At 45.7% G+C, this 15950-nt stretch overlaps 2 protein-coding genes across 2 annotated transcripts in view; both read left to right on the forward strand.

The window, feature by feature from the left end:
• GPT2 (glutamic--pyruvic transaminase 2) overlaps nt 1-3154 on the forward strand; it is a 27273-nt gene extending 24119 nt beyond the window's left edge. Inside the window, exon 11 of the mRNA XM_083451900.1 lies at nt 47-3154. Coding sequence (XP_083308026.1) covers nt 47-137 — 91 coding nt within the window. The 3' untranslated portion in view covers nt 138-3154. The remainder of the gene's footprint in view (nt 1-46) is intronic.
• Nucleotides 3155-3887: 733 nt separating this feature from the next.
• On the forward strand, nt 3888-14267 carry LOC310682778 (borealin-2-like). Its single transcript, XM_083451999.1, has 10 exons — nt 3888-4099; nt 4942-5070; nt 6922-6974; nt 8095-8155; nt 9863-9939; nt 10875-10942; nt 12356-12457; nt 13238-13367; nt 13795-13881; nt 14141-14267. Exons 1-10 carry the CDS (start codon nt 3964-3966, stop codon nt 14180-14182), a joined length of 885 nt encoding a protein of 294 aa, XP_083308125.1. The 5' UTR covers nt 3888-3963; the 3' UTR covers nt 14183-14267.
• Nucleotides 14268-15950: the final 1683 nt, after the last annotated feature.

Below are 15950 nucleotides of genomic sequence, written 5' to 3' on the forward strand. Positions count from 1 at the left end.
TTCTAAAAGTCATTTTATAATACTTTTTTTTCTCCTGTTTCCCCAGGATGACCATTCTTCCTCCGGTAGAGAAGCTAAAGATCTTGCTGGAGAAAGTGAAAGACTTCCACATAAAGTTTCTCAAAGAGTACTCTTAAGCAAAATTAAGACTCTCTTCTACTCTCGCTCTCTCTTTCCAGAGTAAATCTGGGAAATCCAAACAAAGCTGTGAGGGGAAAATGTTCTTTGTCTTCTTTTAATCAATCAAATCCACACTAGAACGGCTAGAGCCCAGCTATGAAATTCGCGTACCTCCAGCCTGTGTGTGTACTGTTGTTTTAATTTCATGGAAAGAAATGGAAATAAGAGCAAGAATTGGGGGGCGGGGGAAAGAGTACAATTGTGTGCCTTGACTCAATTTTTATTTCTTAGCTTGTGTGGCTGGCTGGCCTGATGAAAAGAAAAGATAGTAATAGTTCCAATAATTCTCACTGAGAATTTCCCTATTTCAAAACAGCAACCCTACAAAATTTATCTTTGGTCTTAAATATGAAAGCAAAATTTAACTAAGCTGGCAATTGAGTGTCAATAAACACTCTTCTATAGATTAAAAAAAATCCCTTACTTTGTGTACTTTAACAAGGCATCCCCTTCTATCTTCCATATTTTAAAAGCTGCATGCTTCCAGTAAATTGGGTAGAATATGGTTTGTGTGAACTGTTGTGCGGTTCTCCTTGGCCTAAGCAAGGCTGCAACAGATTCATTTTGTGGTAGATGTCCTGTTCAGACTCATCATTTGAGCACTATGCCCTGCTGTGGGCATTAGGTATGTCATCCCTTTCTGTTTCAGGATTTAAGAAATGGCCCAAATTTATTCTCTGAGAACCTAGTGAATCCAGACTAGACTGCCCCCAGCATGTGAACTGATGCCAGTCATGGTCTTTGCATGGAAAAGAATCACAAGTATGAGCTAAATAAATAAAATTGAGAGGGAGGCGTGGAACTGATATAATCAGGACACAGAACGATCCTCCTTTCATTTGGCTAGGTGCTGCTTTAGAATGTAGATATTGAGTAAATTAGCTAAGCAAAGGAGACGCTGCTTAGCTATAAATCAGAATGCGCCTCAGCATGGTAGCAAATAAATACAAGATGCCGATACCAGAGGGAGCATTTTCCTATGTGCGAAATGATCTGCCAATTTTGTTCAACAATGTACTCTGCAAAAAAAAAGAGCATATTTTGATCACTGACCGATAATAATAAGGTCCAACGTTGAAGGAACGTGGAAATGTAACAGTAAGAAAGGGTCCAATCTGGTAGTATAATCTTGCCTAAATATTCAGCCCCCTCTCAGGGCTGCTATTTCAACCTGATCAGGCAACTGGAAGTTCTGTGAAAATCGCTATCCCATGGCTGTTTCTTCTTTGTTTCTAGCCTCAGAAAGACAGGGATTTTCTCCAAGGTATGTCACATGAGCTGAGTTTCTCTTCTAAGAAGTAGAAGTGAAAACGAGAGGGCAAGATGGCCAGCAGGCTATTTAGCATGGCTAACCAGAGTGGAGTGGACTGCCTGACTAATATATCGCCCCGGTTCATGACACTTTGCCCTCCTACAGTAGGTCTAAGAGTCTCCCGTGTTGGTCCAACTGGGCTTCATTTTACGATACAGTGTGAAAGTACCATTTCCTCCCCCATTAATCCATCTCAGTCTTGAACAAAAATAGGGGTGCCAATTTCAATATTGGGGGAGCAGGTAAGCCCTGCCACACATAATCACATGATGTGGCGCATGCACATTGTTTGAATGGCAATGCCTAGCAACTTGTGGGGTGGGCTGGCCCCCTCAAATATTTTATTGTGGGGGAGCAAAGGCCCCTCAGCCCCTAGGAGTTTGCTCCTGTGTACATAAACCTGGCTTAACTTTTTAGGGGGCTGCTGCTGTTGCTGACCCAAGTTTCCAGAATGGTCCAAGTGAACAAAGCAATTATGACTGCAGATTACCCTGCGTACTTGACTATATTGCTGAGTTGAATTCCAAAGGGGCAAACAAATGTCTCTTACGGGTGGTGTGAATTCTAAATGGACACATTGCCACCCGAGAGCAGCAGAAACCTCCTTTCTGCATTTTTGTCCCCTTAAACCTATCATTTTACTGACAAGGATGGGGATATTAGAAAGCTGAATGAACAGAACGCTCAGCTTGCTGGCGCAACTGCTTGGCATGGTTTCCTAAGCATTGATTACGTGAACTACTGAAAACTGGCATGTTTCACTCTTGGAACACTGCAGTTTAAACAAAAAAACAAAGGAATTGCACTTTCCCTCCCTGAAATCTGGCTTCGGGCTCACTGCTTGGGAAGGGCCATCATTGAACATACAGTGCAAGAGAATTCTGTGCGCTACTCGTGATTACTATATATTTTTATATACTTTTGTAAGTTTTATTCCCCCATTGGGTTTGGGAAGGGTGGGAGGGAAGGGGAGTATTTGTAGTCTTAACAAGCCAGTGGGTTTTCTATTTACCTTGTGTTTACACCCAGTGTTCCTGAAAACGATGCAAGGTTTACATGTTTCTAAATAACTCTTTTTGCAGGGATGTTTTAAAAGGTTTGCTTTTTCCTCCCACACCTGTTGCTTCCTGCCTTTTTAAAAATGGGAGCAGGAATCCTTAGAGGTTTAGTTATTAAATCAAGAATGCTGACCTACCTTCCTTTGTGTTTTCTGAACACTGTTACGGTGCCTTTTGATTTCTGGTACGCAGAGGGAGAATGAATGGGTTTGTTGTTGTTTTTTCCTGCATCTTTTGAGAAATGGTACGATCCTTCCACAGTTGATTTGACACATTTGTAAGTACTGTGATGAGCTGCTAAATTTTAACTTGGTTGTCCTGGAGGCAAGGCGGTCATCCTCAGAAATCTATTCCAGAGTGGACCTCAGCGGATGCAATTCCCAAATAAACGGTTTTGAGATTGCAGGTGGAGAATATTACTACCCTGAGTTTTTGTTCTCTCTTTTTAAAAAATGTATGTCCTTAATGAGTAAGGCAATATCTAAACATTGTGATGCATGCTCGTAGGTTCACATTTCCTACAGGTGCTCCTCATGCTGTTCTTGGGATGACTTTTTAAACGTACCTACAACTTCGAAAAATTAAATAAAAGAATGGTTGGAAACTGTTTTGTCGTGGCGCTTTCTATATTTTAATGAGTTTTCCAGAAGCCTTCTTTCTCACAGCTGACACTTAGGAACATAAGAAGCTAGCATATAGAGAGTTAGAGAGTTGGTCTGATGCAGCAAGGCTCTTATAGAGGAGGTTAAAATCTGCCACAGGTGTTGTTTTTTAAAGCAACACAGCCCACTAGGATGCAAGGGAGAAAATGAGCAAAAATGGCCACCTAGATTTCCAAGCACCTTTCTGTCTCAGTCATTAGGCCAACAAAACTCTTGTGAAAAAATTAGACACTGGCAAAACTACCCTGGGGTTGTGACCCTAAACACAGTTATTCTTGAGTAAACCCAACTGAATACAGCCATTTGTTCACACATGCAACAATATCTACTCACTCCAGTGCCTTTTAACAACTGTGAAATTCAGCAGGTGAAATCTATCACTGCACCACCATGCTGAGATAGCTAGGAAAAAGTAGACATTAATGGAGGAAAACTAATCCAGGAATTGAGCCTCCCACTTTTTTTTAAAGCCAAGTCTGTTGTGAAAACACCCCTCCTTTCAATAAACTGGGAGAGCTAAATGCATCCACAAAGGAACAGCTCCATGCAGCTGATCCATCCATCCCCAGGGCTAGATTTGGCTTCTTCAGAGAAAGAGCGTGCCTTACACCTGCAATCAGCGCCCCCCCCCCTTCTCCAGGGTCCTAAGTGGGCGTGTCCACAGCCAGGGCGGGGAACTGCAATAAATCCACACAGAGAGAGATGCTTTCTCCTTTCTGGGCTTTCCCGATTTGTGAGCTGGGAGCGAGACATGGCGCTAAGGAAACACCTGAACGAGGCGAAGAAGCGCAGCGCGGACTCCGGCGTGGAGTCGGATCGGAGCCTCTTGAGCAAGGAGCAGAGGGACCAGCGCATCAGTCTCTTTCTGCGGGATTTCCAGCACCAGGGTGAGGCCTCGGGATGGGGCGGGCAAAACGGGTGGTATGAGTGAGGAAATGTGAGCCAGCCTGGCGTAGCGGTAAGAGCCGCCTTTCTCAACCTTGGGTCCCCGGATTTCGTTGGACTACAGCTCCCATCATCCCTAGCTAGCAGGGTCAGTGGTCAGGGATGATGGGAGTTGTAGTCCAACAACGTCGGGGAACCCAAGGTTGAGAAAGGCTGGGGCAGGGTGCTGGGGCAGGACCTGGGAGACACCAGGGTTCAAAGCCCTGCTCAATCACTGCCTTTCAGTGAGGATTAAGGGAGAAGGGGGAGAACCATGTATAAGCCACCTTGAGCTCCGTGGAGGAAAAGGTGGAGCATAAATAAATGAATCTTGGAGAAGTGGAGTGTGAAGCAAGGAGTGGGGCTTAGAAGAATAGAATCATAGAACTGTAGACTTGAAAGGGATCTCCAGGTATCATCTAGTTCAACCCGCTGCAATGCTTAAGTCTCAACACTCAGTCCACCATCCATACCATTCTGAACCTTGCTTAGCTTTGCAAATGTGCTAGCAATTTTGTCCCCCAAAGGACAGAAATGCCTCAGTTCTAGCTGCTTCACTTGATTATTCATTTCAGGGTCTTGCAGTGCTGTGTTTCTGCCAAGGGCCATATTGTCCAGTGGTTAGAGCATCTTTGTTGCATGCAGAATGTCCCAGGTCCAACCTCTGGCATCTGCAGGTAGACCTGGGAGAGAGAACACAGCCTGGAGAGCTGCTGCCAGTCAGTGTAGACAATACTGAGGTAGATAGATGAATGGACTGCTTCAGCATAAGGCAGCTTCCTCTGTCCTTCTCCCTTTCTCCAAGCAAAGGAAAACCTGCGAGATTTGAAGAAAGAGCTGGCTTCGCTTCTGCAGACAGCTGAGAAGGCATTCCAGGTGGAGCTGCTGGCCATGCCGATGGTCATGAGAAAAATGAGGCGGGAGGACTTGATTGGTGAGGCTGCTATCCCAACCCCACTTACCTGCTGGGAGAAAGACTTGTTGAATTCAGGCAGATATACTTCTGAGTAGACGTGGTTAGAATTGTGTTAATTATCATGTAGGTAGGTCCTTGTGACTTTGCTCAGTCACTTTCTCAATGGGGCTTGCTCCCAACTAAGTCCCCATCTGTACTATATACAGTTAAAGCAGTATCGCACCACTTTAGATAGTCAGGGCTTCCTCTAAAGAACTCTGGAAACTGTGGTTGGCTTAGGCTGCTCAGAGTTGGTAGGAGATGCCTATTTCCCTCTCAGAACTACAATTCCCAGAGTTCCCTTGGAAGTAGGGTGGACTGTTTAACCACTATAAGGTAGGTAGCCACCAATATCAATTTTACCTTTGCACAGGAGGCTAGTTTCTGCACACACTCACACACCCATCTCTGCCCTCCACCCAGGCAAGCAGAAGGCACAATCAGAGTGCAAGGAGGGGGCAAAGCAAGGGCAGTGAGGGCTGTGTGGCCTAGGGAGACTCCTGAGTGTCAGGGATAGAGACCTGGAAGGCTGCATTTGGCCCCCATCATCTAATATATATTTTGAAAAGCGGTTTCTTGGTTTGTTTGTTGTGCATTTGGACACGTCTTAAGATATCCCAACCAAATTTTGCATGATGGATCCTGAGATCAAGGAGCCGGTTTTCATTTATGTTTGGATAAGATTGCTTGCCATTATGAATCGTGACTGAGCCTTTATAACCACACAGATTTTAACTGCTGAATTCACAACTACACAGTTTTTTGGTTACTTAAGACTACCTGCGCAACATCAGATACAAGCCTGCTAATAAAACATAAGAAGAATGTGCTGGACCAGGCCAGTGGCCCATCGAGTCCAGAATCCTGTTCTCACAGTCAGGGCTGTCTTAAGCACATATGGTGCCAGGGTGCAAAGATCCACCCCTCCCTCCCGTTGCCCAGTCCCAGGCCGCAGGAGGGTGGAGCCAGCCGGCCGCCTCAGCATCTTGCTGGCTCGGTCACCTCTGAACTCACGGCGCAGAGCCACCCACAGCAGAAGAGCCCATTGCGGTGCGCCGACTTCCCTGCACTCAACTCTGGAGCCTGGTGCCCCTGAGAGCGCCTATGGGTAAGCCGGCCCTGCTCAGAGTGGCCAATCAAAAGCCTAAAGCCCCAAAGCAAGACCCAGGTGCAACTGCATTCTTCCCCAGTGCAATTGCATTCTTCTCAATAGTGCTCCCCAGCAGCTATATTCAGAGGCATAATGCCGCTGATATTGGAAGCAATATAAAGCCATTGTCTTGTACCTGTTGATGGCCCCTCTCCTACATGAATTTGTCTAACTCCCTTGTAAAGCCAACTTAGTTGATGGTCATCAACAAACACCATATCTTAACTATGTGCAATTTTAATACTTTCCTTTTCCCCTTCCCACTTCTTAGTACTTTTTCATGCAGCACATTGTTGAACTGTGGAACTCCCTCCCTCAGGATGGCCACCAACTTAGATTAGGCAGATTTGTGGAGAAGACCACTAATGGCTGCCAGCCAGTACAACTATGCGATGCTTCCATGGTCAGAAGCATTAATGCTTCCTTATACCAGTTGCTGGAAACTACAGGAGGGAAGAGTGCTCTTGTGCTCGGGTCCCACTTATGGGTATCTGGTTGGCCGCTGTGAGAACAGGATGCTGGACTAGATGGGCCATTGGCCTGATCCAGCAGGCTCTACTTATGCTCATATTTTGCTCCAACCTTTATTTTATAAAGAATGTGTGATTGATAAGAAGCTAATCCCTTTGATTAATCAGCAACTGTCTGCCTTGGTATAATTGCCTGTCTCCGTACCACAGATCTTAAGGAAGAAGAAGCTGCCGCTGCCACAGTCATCGCCACTGCCATGGCAGTAAGTATGGCCAAGTAACACGAAAATGCTTTTTTAAAAAAACCAGTAATGGATCCTTATGCCTCTTGAGCAATGCTGCTCTCAGGTTGTGGCAGATTGGGGCAACTGCCCCAAAGCCTACAGTAGTGCAAAGTACTGCACTGCCCCCACTCCTCCTCCTTTTGTCCACCCATTAATAAAAGGGATTCCTTTCTCAGAGCAAGGTATTCTGCGTGATATGACCCAGGAGAATGCAGGTGCCAGATCTGTGTCACCATACCAGAATGCCTTACTTCGTAGGTGTAAGCCAGGCATCTCCAAAGTCTGTTTTGGGGGCCTAATCCAGCCCCTGTGGCAGTTTATTTCCTGGGGTAAAATCCCAAAAAAACCAAAAACCCTCAACAACTTCAACCCTAAAAAAGCTCAACAACTTTGGAGTAAAATCCTAACAAAAGCTCAACAACTTCAATCTGGCCCTCATTGAAAAAAGTTTGGACACCACTGGAAGCGGTGAGAAAGCAGTTTTAAATGGCGGGTGGGAGAGGCAAATTGGAGTAGAAGCCAGCCCCATTTGTCAAAGCTCTGGCAAGCTCTGGGTGGAATGCGATATTTGTCCCAGGTCCTTTGGGGAATAAAACTGCTAGCACATTTGCAAAGCTAAGCAAGGTCCAGAATGGTTTCAAAGTGGATGGGGGGGCCTGAGTATTGATTTCTGCATTGCAGAGAGTTGAATTAGATGACACCCCCCCCCCCCCGGATCCCTTCCAACTCTACAATTCTATGATTCTAAGTAGATCATTGATAGAACATCTGTTTTGCATGCAGAAGGTCTCAGATTCAATTCCTGGCATCTCTCGGTAGGGCTGGGGAAAATCTCCTGCCTGGTATCTTGGAGAACTGCTGTCAGTCAGTGCAGACAATACTGAGATAAATGGACCATTGGTCTGTCTCAGTATAAGTCAACTTCCCATGGGATGACTAGGCTCCAGAGGGAAGATTTTTCATATGTGATTTCCACATGCCCCAGACACCTGCCTCTTCTGACAGTCATCCATGTGTCCAACTCTTTGGATCCAGCAGCCAAACCCACAACAGAGATTCTGGCCTGATAATACCACCTCTTTCTCCCTCCTGTCCACAGAATGATTGCTGCGCAGCAGATATGCCAACTCCCAGACTAGTGAGGACCAACAGCAAACGAGGTGAGCTGACCTTCCAAGCTTAGCATTGCTTGGAGGGAGGGTTGCCCAGTTTCATGCAAGGGAGATCGCTGCTGCTGCTGCTGCTGCTGTTTCTCAGTCCCTCTACAGCTGTGCCAAACCATGGTTTAGCTTAGCATATCCTCCAGATCAGGGCCTGTGGTTTATCTAACTACAGTAGTAGTAGCCAAGGTTTGTTTGGAGCAAAAGAAACCCAGGAACCTGGATGTGGAGGATATGCTAAGCCAAACCACAGCTTAGCTCTCAGATGGAGGAGAAACAAACTGGGTGCAATCTCCTCTCTGGGGACGTGCTAAACTATGGTTTGAGAATGTTCATGCTTGGCCATGGTTTAACTTGCTGTTCCATGCCAAGCCGGTCAACGTTCGATGGCAGTGATGCTGTCAGGGCTGGACTTTGGAGTAGACATCTGGGGCCCCAAATGCAGAAGATCTGGCTTACCAGTTGTTCTGGGGGGGGGGGGTCATAAGAAGCCTGCTGGATCAGGCCCAATGGCCCATCTACTCCAGCCTCCTCTTCTCACAGTGGCAAACTAGATGCCTGTAGGAACAGACTCCCCACACAAGAGCACACTTTCCCTCCGGTTGTTTCCAATAACTGGTATTCAGAAGCATTTACTGCCTCCTACCATGAAAGCAGACTATAGCCATCATGGATAGTAGCCTTCATTGCTAGTAGCCCTCAATAGCCCCCTCCTCCATGAATTTGTCCAATCCTCTTTTAAAGCCATTCACGTTGCCTCATGTGGGATCGAGTTCCTTAATTTAACTGCATGAATAAGTCCTTTCTTTTATCTTCCTCTGTGAATCTTCCAACATTCACCTGAATAGGATGTCCACGACTTCTAGTGTGATGAGAGGAGACAATTTCCCCCCCTTATCTGCTTTCTCCATGCCACTCATAATTTCATAAGCTTCTATCATGCCATCTCTTTTACCTAAACTAATAAAAACCCCAGTGCTGCCATTTCCCCTCACAGTCGGATTGCACCACGTCCTTTTTGAGGTGAGGCGACCAGAACAGTACATAGAATTTCAGGTGTGGTCACACCATAGATTTCTGGAATGGCATTATGCTCTGAGCAGTCATTTTATTTCCATGGGCCCTTGGGAGTGTTCTTTCTTCCCTGTGGGACAGAAGAAGAGGAAAGTTCACGAGTGTGCAAAACCTGATGCTGTTTGTGTTGGCAAACACTCCTGGGGGGACAGCAGACCCCCCAGTACCTCCGTCTCCCAGTAGGCTCGTCTCTGAAATGGCATGTCCCTTCACTACAGAGTGCCCCTCTGCGACACTTCTCATATGAAAAGTGCACACAAGTCTTCTGGCATCACACAGCAAGAAGATAAAAACATCCATAGATCCAAACCACGTTTTATTCACAATATACACAGAGAATCCATAATCACATCTGTGTTCTCCAAACTCTGGCAGAAACAGAAAGCATATAGCAAAAACGAAAGTATAGTCCAATAACACTCTCAGACGGAAGAGATAAGACAGTCTTCCGTTCCCACACTCTTCTCAGACATCTCATGTGATTTATACTAATCACACTAGCCAGCATCGGCTTACGTAAAATCCTAACAGTTTGATCCAAGCCAAAGTATCCTGCCATAGCTTTGGAGAGACTGATGTAAGATGCATGCATAACATGCCTATACTAACCCTTGACCAAATTGCCCCTTCTAGTTAAGGTCACGACAATTGTGGAATACAAGGGAGAGGAAGAAGGGAGTGGAGCCCCGGCCAGGAAACTGTCTCGAAAGGTAAGTGGGGGAAAGTATCCCATATGTGCTCATAGCAAATTCATTCTCTTAAGTGTGGATCCTTCTGTAGCCAAAACAGTACTATCCATGCACAAGAGGGAGACATTAGGTGGCTCTGAGGAACCTGGAGGTTTGTGGATGTACCAACCCCCCCGCAAAAAAACCTTAGATGGGGAAACGACCTGAAGATAGCTCAACGAGGACTGAGTACGCTAAATGCACATGCAATGCTGAGTGTCCTGGGAACAAAACTGAGGTTGGGAATGGAATGGAATATCCTGGGAAAGGGCTCCGCAGTCTAGAAACCTGCATGAGAGCACTCTCACTGTTTTGTTGCAGGTCCAATATGTAAGACACGCTACACTTTTTTGCTGATTCAAATCTACCCTCTTTAGCAGTGTGGCCTGGAGAGTTATTTGTCTCTGCAACCCTGGAAATGGAGTGATCCTGGTGAGGTTGAATGTTCAGTGGCCCCCAAGATTGGCAAAGGGCCCATTCCCCCAAGGTTCTCTGTGCAAAGTCAGCATCAACAGAAGTCAGCGTGAGAATTTTGTGTGCATGGCAAGATCAGATCCCGACAGGTGCTTGGGGTGGGGGCAGGCTCTACCTGAAATCCCTTGCCCCCCTCAAGTCTGACATTAGCACCAGGGCACAAAAGGTGTATATGCTGATCTTATGCAGCATTCTATGTGTGAGGTAGTGCATGTGAGCTGGGAAATGCTTTGTGTGGCACACAGGTTATTCACTGGAGGCAGGAAACAGACATACAAGTCCCACATTATTCAATTTCCCATTGCCTATAAATCTGCAAAACTAGATTGCTGTTCCAAACAGTGAAGAATCGGGTGACTTTTAGGAATGCTAAACAACTTTGATTTTTCCTTGGACTACCTTTGTGGCCTAATGCCCTGTTTTGCTGCTTAACACACTTGCAGGCATTTAAAACAAATTCTCTGGCTTCCTTGGCTTCTGCTGTAAAGGGAAAGCAAGGGACTCCGTCCAGGTAAGAGTAACCCTATATTCTTGCTGCATTGTTTTTGGTTCTTCTTGTGAGGCAACGAAGTGCGTTGGCTTTCAAAGGAGCAGCTCTGCCTATGGCACAAGAGACCCTATGCCTATGCCATGGGTAGGCAAACTAAGGCCCAGGGGCCAGATCCGGCCCAATTGCCTTCTCAATCCGGCCCGTGGATGGTCCAGGAATCAGCCTGTTTTTACAGTAGAATGTGTCCTTTTATTTAAAATGCATCTCTGGGTTATTTGCGAGGCATAGGAATTCGTTCATTTTTCGCCCTTCAAAATATAGTCTGGCCCCCCACAAGGTCTGAGGGACAGTGGACCAGCCCCCTGCTGAAAAAGTTTGCTGACCGCTGCGCCATATCTAACACCCAGTAAAATATGGTGCTGTCCAGCTAAAGACCAAGTTCTACATATTTCGATGGGGGAGGCTACAAGCATGAAATCAGTGGAGCTTTTAACTGGCTGGAAGCTGCTTCTGCTCCTTGTAAGTGATGGCTGTTGATGGCCAATGCCTTCTGTTTTAAAAAGAGGCTTCATGAAGCTGCTTATGAGAATAGTCTTAGAAAAAACAGGTTGCTAGCCCTCATGGTTGTACTAGGAAGCTTTAAAAAAACACCTGTCCATGTCCTCAGTCACGTAGCTCATGGCTGAGAAACCTCAGGCCTTGGGAACTGAATGTAGTTCTCCAGGCATCTCTATCTGCCTGCATATTAGGTGGGTAGGACTTCTTGGCTCTGCTGCATTTCTGTGTTTTAAATCTGCTGGTAGCTGTTATATGCTATTAGTTATTATTAGGGTGAGGAGCAGGTAATAAATAAGCAAATAAATAATAATGATAATATCTGCTATTATTATTATTATTATCATCAGTTATAGTTATTATGTGCTATTCTTATCTGCTAGTAGTTATGATCAGTGCTTTTTTTCTAAAAAAATGTTTAGGTGTACTCTCATTTTGATTCAAGATAATCGCCATTTTATTGTTCAAATTGGGAAAAATAAATACAGTAAATGGACAAAAGTACAAAGATTCACAAAATGTTTAGGGGTATGTGTACCCCTGCGTACCCCCAGAAAAAAGCATGGGCTATTATATCTTTTAATTGGGTTTATCTTGATGTTTAAGAGAATTTCGCCCCTAATCATTCTGTTTTTGCTTTAAAATGTGGCATTACTTTGTACTTTTGATGTTTTTATAATGTTATGAACTACCTAAGAGAAGCATGAAGTGATCTACGGACTACATGGGTAAGTCTCCACAGCTGCAACAGCTCCGCTCCTTGTGATCATTCTGTCTGCCATTTGACCTCTCCTTATAGAGAATTCTCACAGGAGCAAGCATAGGAAGAACTGCTGCTGCAACCTTAAAATCCTGTAAATGCCCCCTGTGTCCCATCAGGTCTACATACGCCACTCCAAACGGGAGAACCATTGAGCGATCGACCTCAATGCGGGAGCGGCCGGTGTCTGCTTCCAAGTGCATCTCATTGGGCTCTAAAAGGCAAGCCATGCTGTTTATATTGTGGGATAATCAAGACTCGTGCAGCCAACCTAAGTCCAATGAATGCATGAAGGGGTTAATACAATCAAGTAAGCTGTCCTGCCCTCCTGCCAACCTAGCAGTTCGAAAGCACGTCAAAGTGCAAGTAGATAAATAGGTACCGCTCCGGCGGGAAGGTAAACGGTGTTTCCGTGCACTGCTCTGGTTTGCCAGAAGCGGCTTAGTCATGCTGGCCACATGAGCTGGAAGCTGTACACCAGCTCCCTCGGCCAATAAAGTGAGATGTGCGCCGCAACCCCAGAGTCGGTCACGACTGGACCTAATGGTCAGGGGTCCCTTTACCTTTAAGCTGTCCTGCCAGGTTTAGCTATGCCCCCTTCCCCTCACCTTGGGAAGAACTAGATAATCAAGCCTTTGTTCCCTTCCAGTCTACCTGAGAAGCTCAGTGTGGGAAGAGGTTTGAGCTGGTACTTCCTTTTCTCTGTCCCAAAAAATCTCCCAACATTCAGTTTCATTGGATATTGCTAAATTGTAATGTATTATGAGAGAGGAAGAAAAAATTCTCTCTGTCCACTTTCTATGCGCCGTGTGCAATTCCATGCACCTCTATCATGGCTCATCTGACCTTTTCCTTAAAACTAACCTCCTCAAACATCGCCAAATGTCTGGACCCTCTCCTTATAGGGGTCTTGCGTCATCTCCTCCATCAGTTGTTTTGCCCTTTTCTGAACCGCCTTCCCTCTCCTCCACCCCCCTTCCCCACCTCTTTCTGGTGCCTAGATTTCCACAAAGGGGTCTCTCCAAAAGTGCATCTGCCTCGGAGAGAACGCAGGCGGTGACGCTCCGGAGTATGTCGATGCCCCACGAAAGCTCAGTTCCCTTTGTCAACATCCCTTTGTCTGATGGAAAGGTACTGTATCAGCCGAGGGGGGCTGTGAATCTTTGATTTGCAAATATAAATGCATCCAAGTTGAGACACACAAAAATTAAGGGCGTCTCCCAAACCCCTTTCATTGCTGCTTCCAGCTGTGGAGGCGCAGAGCATAGCCACCATGGCTAGGTAGCCACCAGTAGCCCTCTCTGCCATGAATTTGTCTAATCAACTTTTATAACCATCCAGTTTGGTGGCCATTGCTTCTTCCTGTGGGAGAGTGTTCCATAGTTCAACTCTGTGCTGCATAAGTAAGTCCTACGCCCTGACGTTCTAGCATTAGGAAAGAGGGAGAGGAACTTTTCTCTGCCCACTTTCTTTATGTGACACGAAGCAATAACATGCGTAATGATGCACGCGCACGACCCATGCGGCTTGCAAACAGCAACTCTCTGCTCTTGTTCAGACTCTCTGCTCGGCTGGCGATGACCTCCAGAACGTCAATGTGGAATTATTGAATGAGGACACCGTCCAGCATATCCACAGCCTTGTGGTAAGTGTGCAGAACAAATAAACCTTGGAAATGGCTCTGTCCCCGCAGGGGGGCTGGCAGGGTTCGTCATAACATCGCTGTCAGCAGTGCCAATCTGCAGTGTTCCTTCTCAGGTCTGAAAAATCCATGCAAGTAGTTCTCAGAAATACTTCTGTGTAAGGCATTCCTTGCATAGAATCTGGAGATTTGGTGGTTCAGAGGGATGTTTGGAGAGCTCCATCAATTGCCCATGCTTTTTTTCTTCCCCCCCCTTCCTTAGAACCAGTTGACAGTCCTTTGCGGAAAAGCAACCGTTAAGTGAAGTTGATGGACTCCAAAAACCACCTTTTTTTCATTCTTGGATCTGAATATCCTTGGTTCCTTATGTTTAAATAGATAGGCTTTTTTTTAAAGTATTATTAAACTTTTTATTTCTCTATGGAGGCTTGCTGGCATTATTTCAGGGTGAATGGTGCTTGCTCTAAAAGAGTGCCATACACGGGCTATATGTTTGTTGTGCCCCATAGTTCAGATATAAAGAAGGAGTTTGGATTTGATATCCCGCTTTATCACTACCCTAAGGAGTCTCAAAGCGGCTAACGTTCTCTTTTCCCTTCCTCCCCCACAACAAACACTCTGTGAGGTCAGTGAGGCTGTGAGACTTCAGAGAAGTGTGACTAGCCCAAGGTCACACAGCAACTGCATGTGGAAGAGCGGGGAATCGAACCCGGTTCACCAGATTACAAGTCCACCGCTCTTAACCACTACACCACACTGGCTCTCTTGCTGCATCCATCATCTATTGGAGTGCCCTGATCCAAAGCATATTTAAGCCCAGATATCACCAGACCAAGTTGGAGGATGTGGTGGTAGGGTACTTTCCTGTGGTCTGGTTCTACATTGTTTCAGAAATATATGACCAGGGCTTAATTGGAGACCTGGATCCTATATGGAAGCCAGTGGAGCTTCCTTCTAAAGTGTATTGCCTCCTCATCTGCTGAAAGTTCTACTTCAATGAGGGATGGGGACCCCTGTGTGGTCCTCCAGAGACAGTTGGGACTCAACTCCCATCAGAGCCAGCCAGCAGAGCACCATATGAAGCAGTCAACAGCTAGAGGTACAACCTTTTGTCTGTCCTGAATCTTCCACCATTCAGCTTCATTGACGGTCACTGAATTCCAGTGTAGAGATGGAGACAAAAGCTTCCCTCTATCCACTTTCTCCACACATTGCATGATCTTGCATGGTTCTATTGTGTCGCCTTTAACACCAACCTTATGACATCTAGTGTTGTAGTTTGTTTTTACACCTGGACCACTGATCCTAGCTAACAGCAGATGCCGTGTTGCTCCCTGCATTAAGTTAAGGCTGTCCAAAAACAGTCTGGCTGAACTAAAATGGCTGGAGAAATATTCCAGCAGAGTAGCCTGGATGGTTTCCAAGAACCTAATGGAAGTTTTGCAGCAGGGATATTTCAATGTTAAGTCCTGCTTTTAGAATAGGATTTTACTGCTTGTAGTCCTAGGTCTCTTGCAACTAAGTCAGTGCTGTAGCTGCCTTACAGTTAAAACCATGGGTGGCTTGCCAGTTGTTGGACTGCAACTGCTGACCACTGACTAGTAGCTAGGTTCAACTTCTGGAGGACAACCCGTCCCCATTGTAAGAGCTATCATCAGGGAGCAAAGCAATAAACACAGGGTTTGGAAGCCCTAATCCAGAGAGCAAGGTATTTTTTAATTTGAAAGTTAGTGGGTCAGAAGTGGCTAAACAAACAGCCATGTTAAACTCCACTGGAAACTAACATACTTTAAATTGTGGCTAGTATTTGAGTAATGGGTTTTTTGGGGGGCGGGGGAGCGAGATCAGGCAAGTCCTAGCTCAAGGGGTGCTTGCTGGCTGGGAAAACCTTTCCCAAATCTTCAGCAGTGTTGACCTTAGTTGAGTTTTTCTCCCTTGGAGTTTGACTCAAAGCCTGGTAGAACCATACTTAGGCTAACCTAGTATCTGTTGAACTAATATTGTGACTACTGCACCTAAAAATGGGTCAATTATTTTCCTCGGATTGTGCAGACATCCTTTGGTCTTCTTTT

Source organism: Podarcis tiliguerta (genome assembly GCF_965153285.1).
Source record: "Podarcis tiliguerta genome assembly, chromosome: 8".
Lineage (NCBI taxonomy): Eukaryota > Metazoa > Chordata > Lepidosauria > Squamata > Lacertidae > Podarcis > Podarcis tiliguerta.

What these genes read in the sequence shown, in the direction of transcription:
- LOC310682778 (XM_083451999.1), top strand. Translation starts at nt 3,964, where the DNA reads ATGGCGCTAAGGAAACACCTGAACGAGGCGAAGAAGCGCAGCGCGGAC. An exon ending in CCAGGAAACTGTCTCGAAAG is followed by an intron (nt 9,940 to 10,874) that starts GTAAGTGGGGGA and finishes ACACACTTGCAG; the next exon opens with GCATTTAAAACAAATTCTCT. An exon ending in TCCCTTTGTCTGATGGAAAG is followed by an intron (nt 13,368 to 13,794) that starts GTACTGTATCAG and finishes GCTCTTGTTCAG; the next exon opens with ACTCTCTGCTCGGCTGGCGA.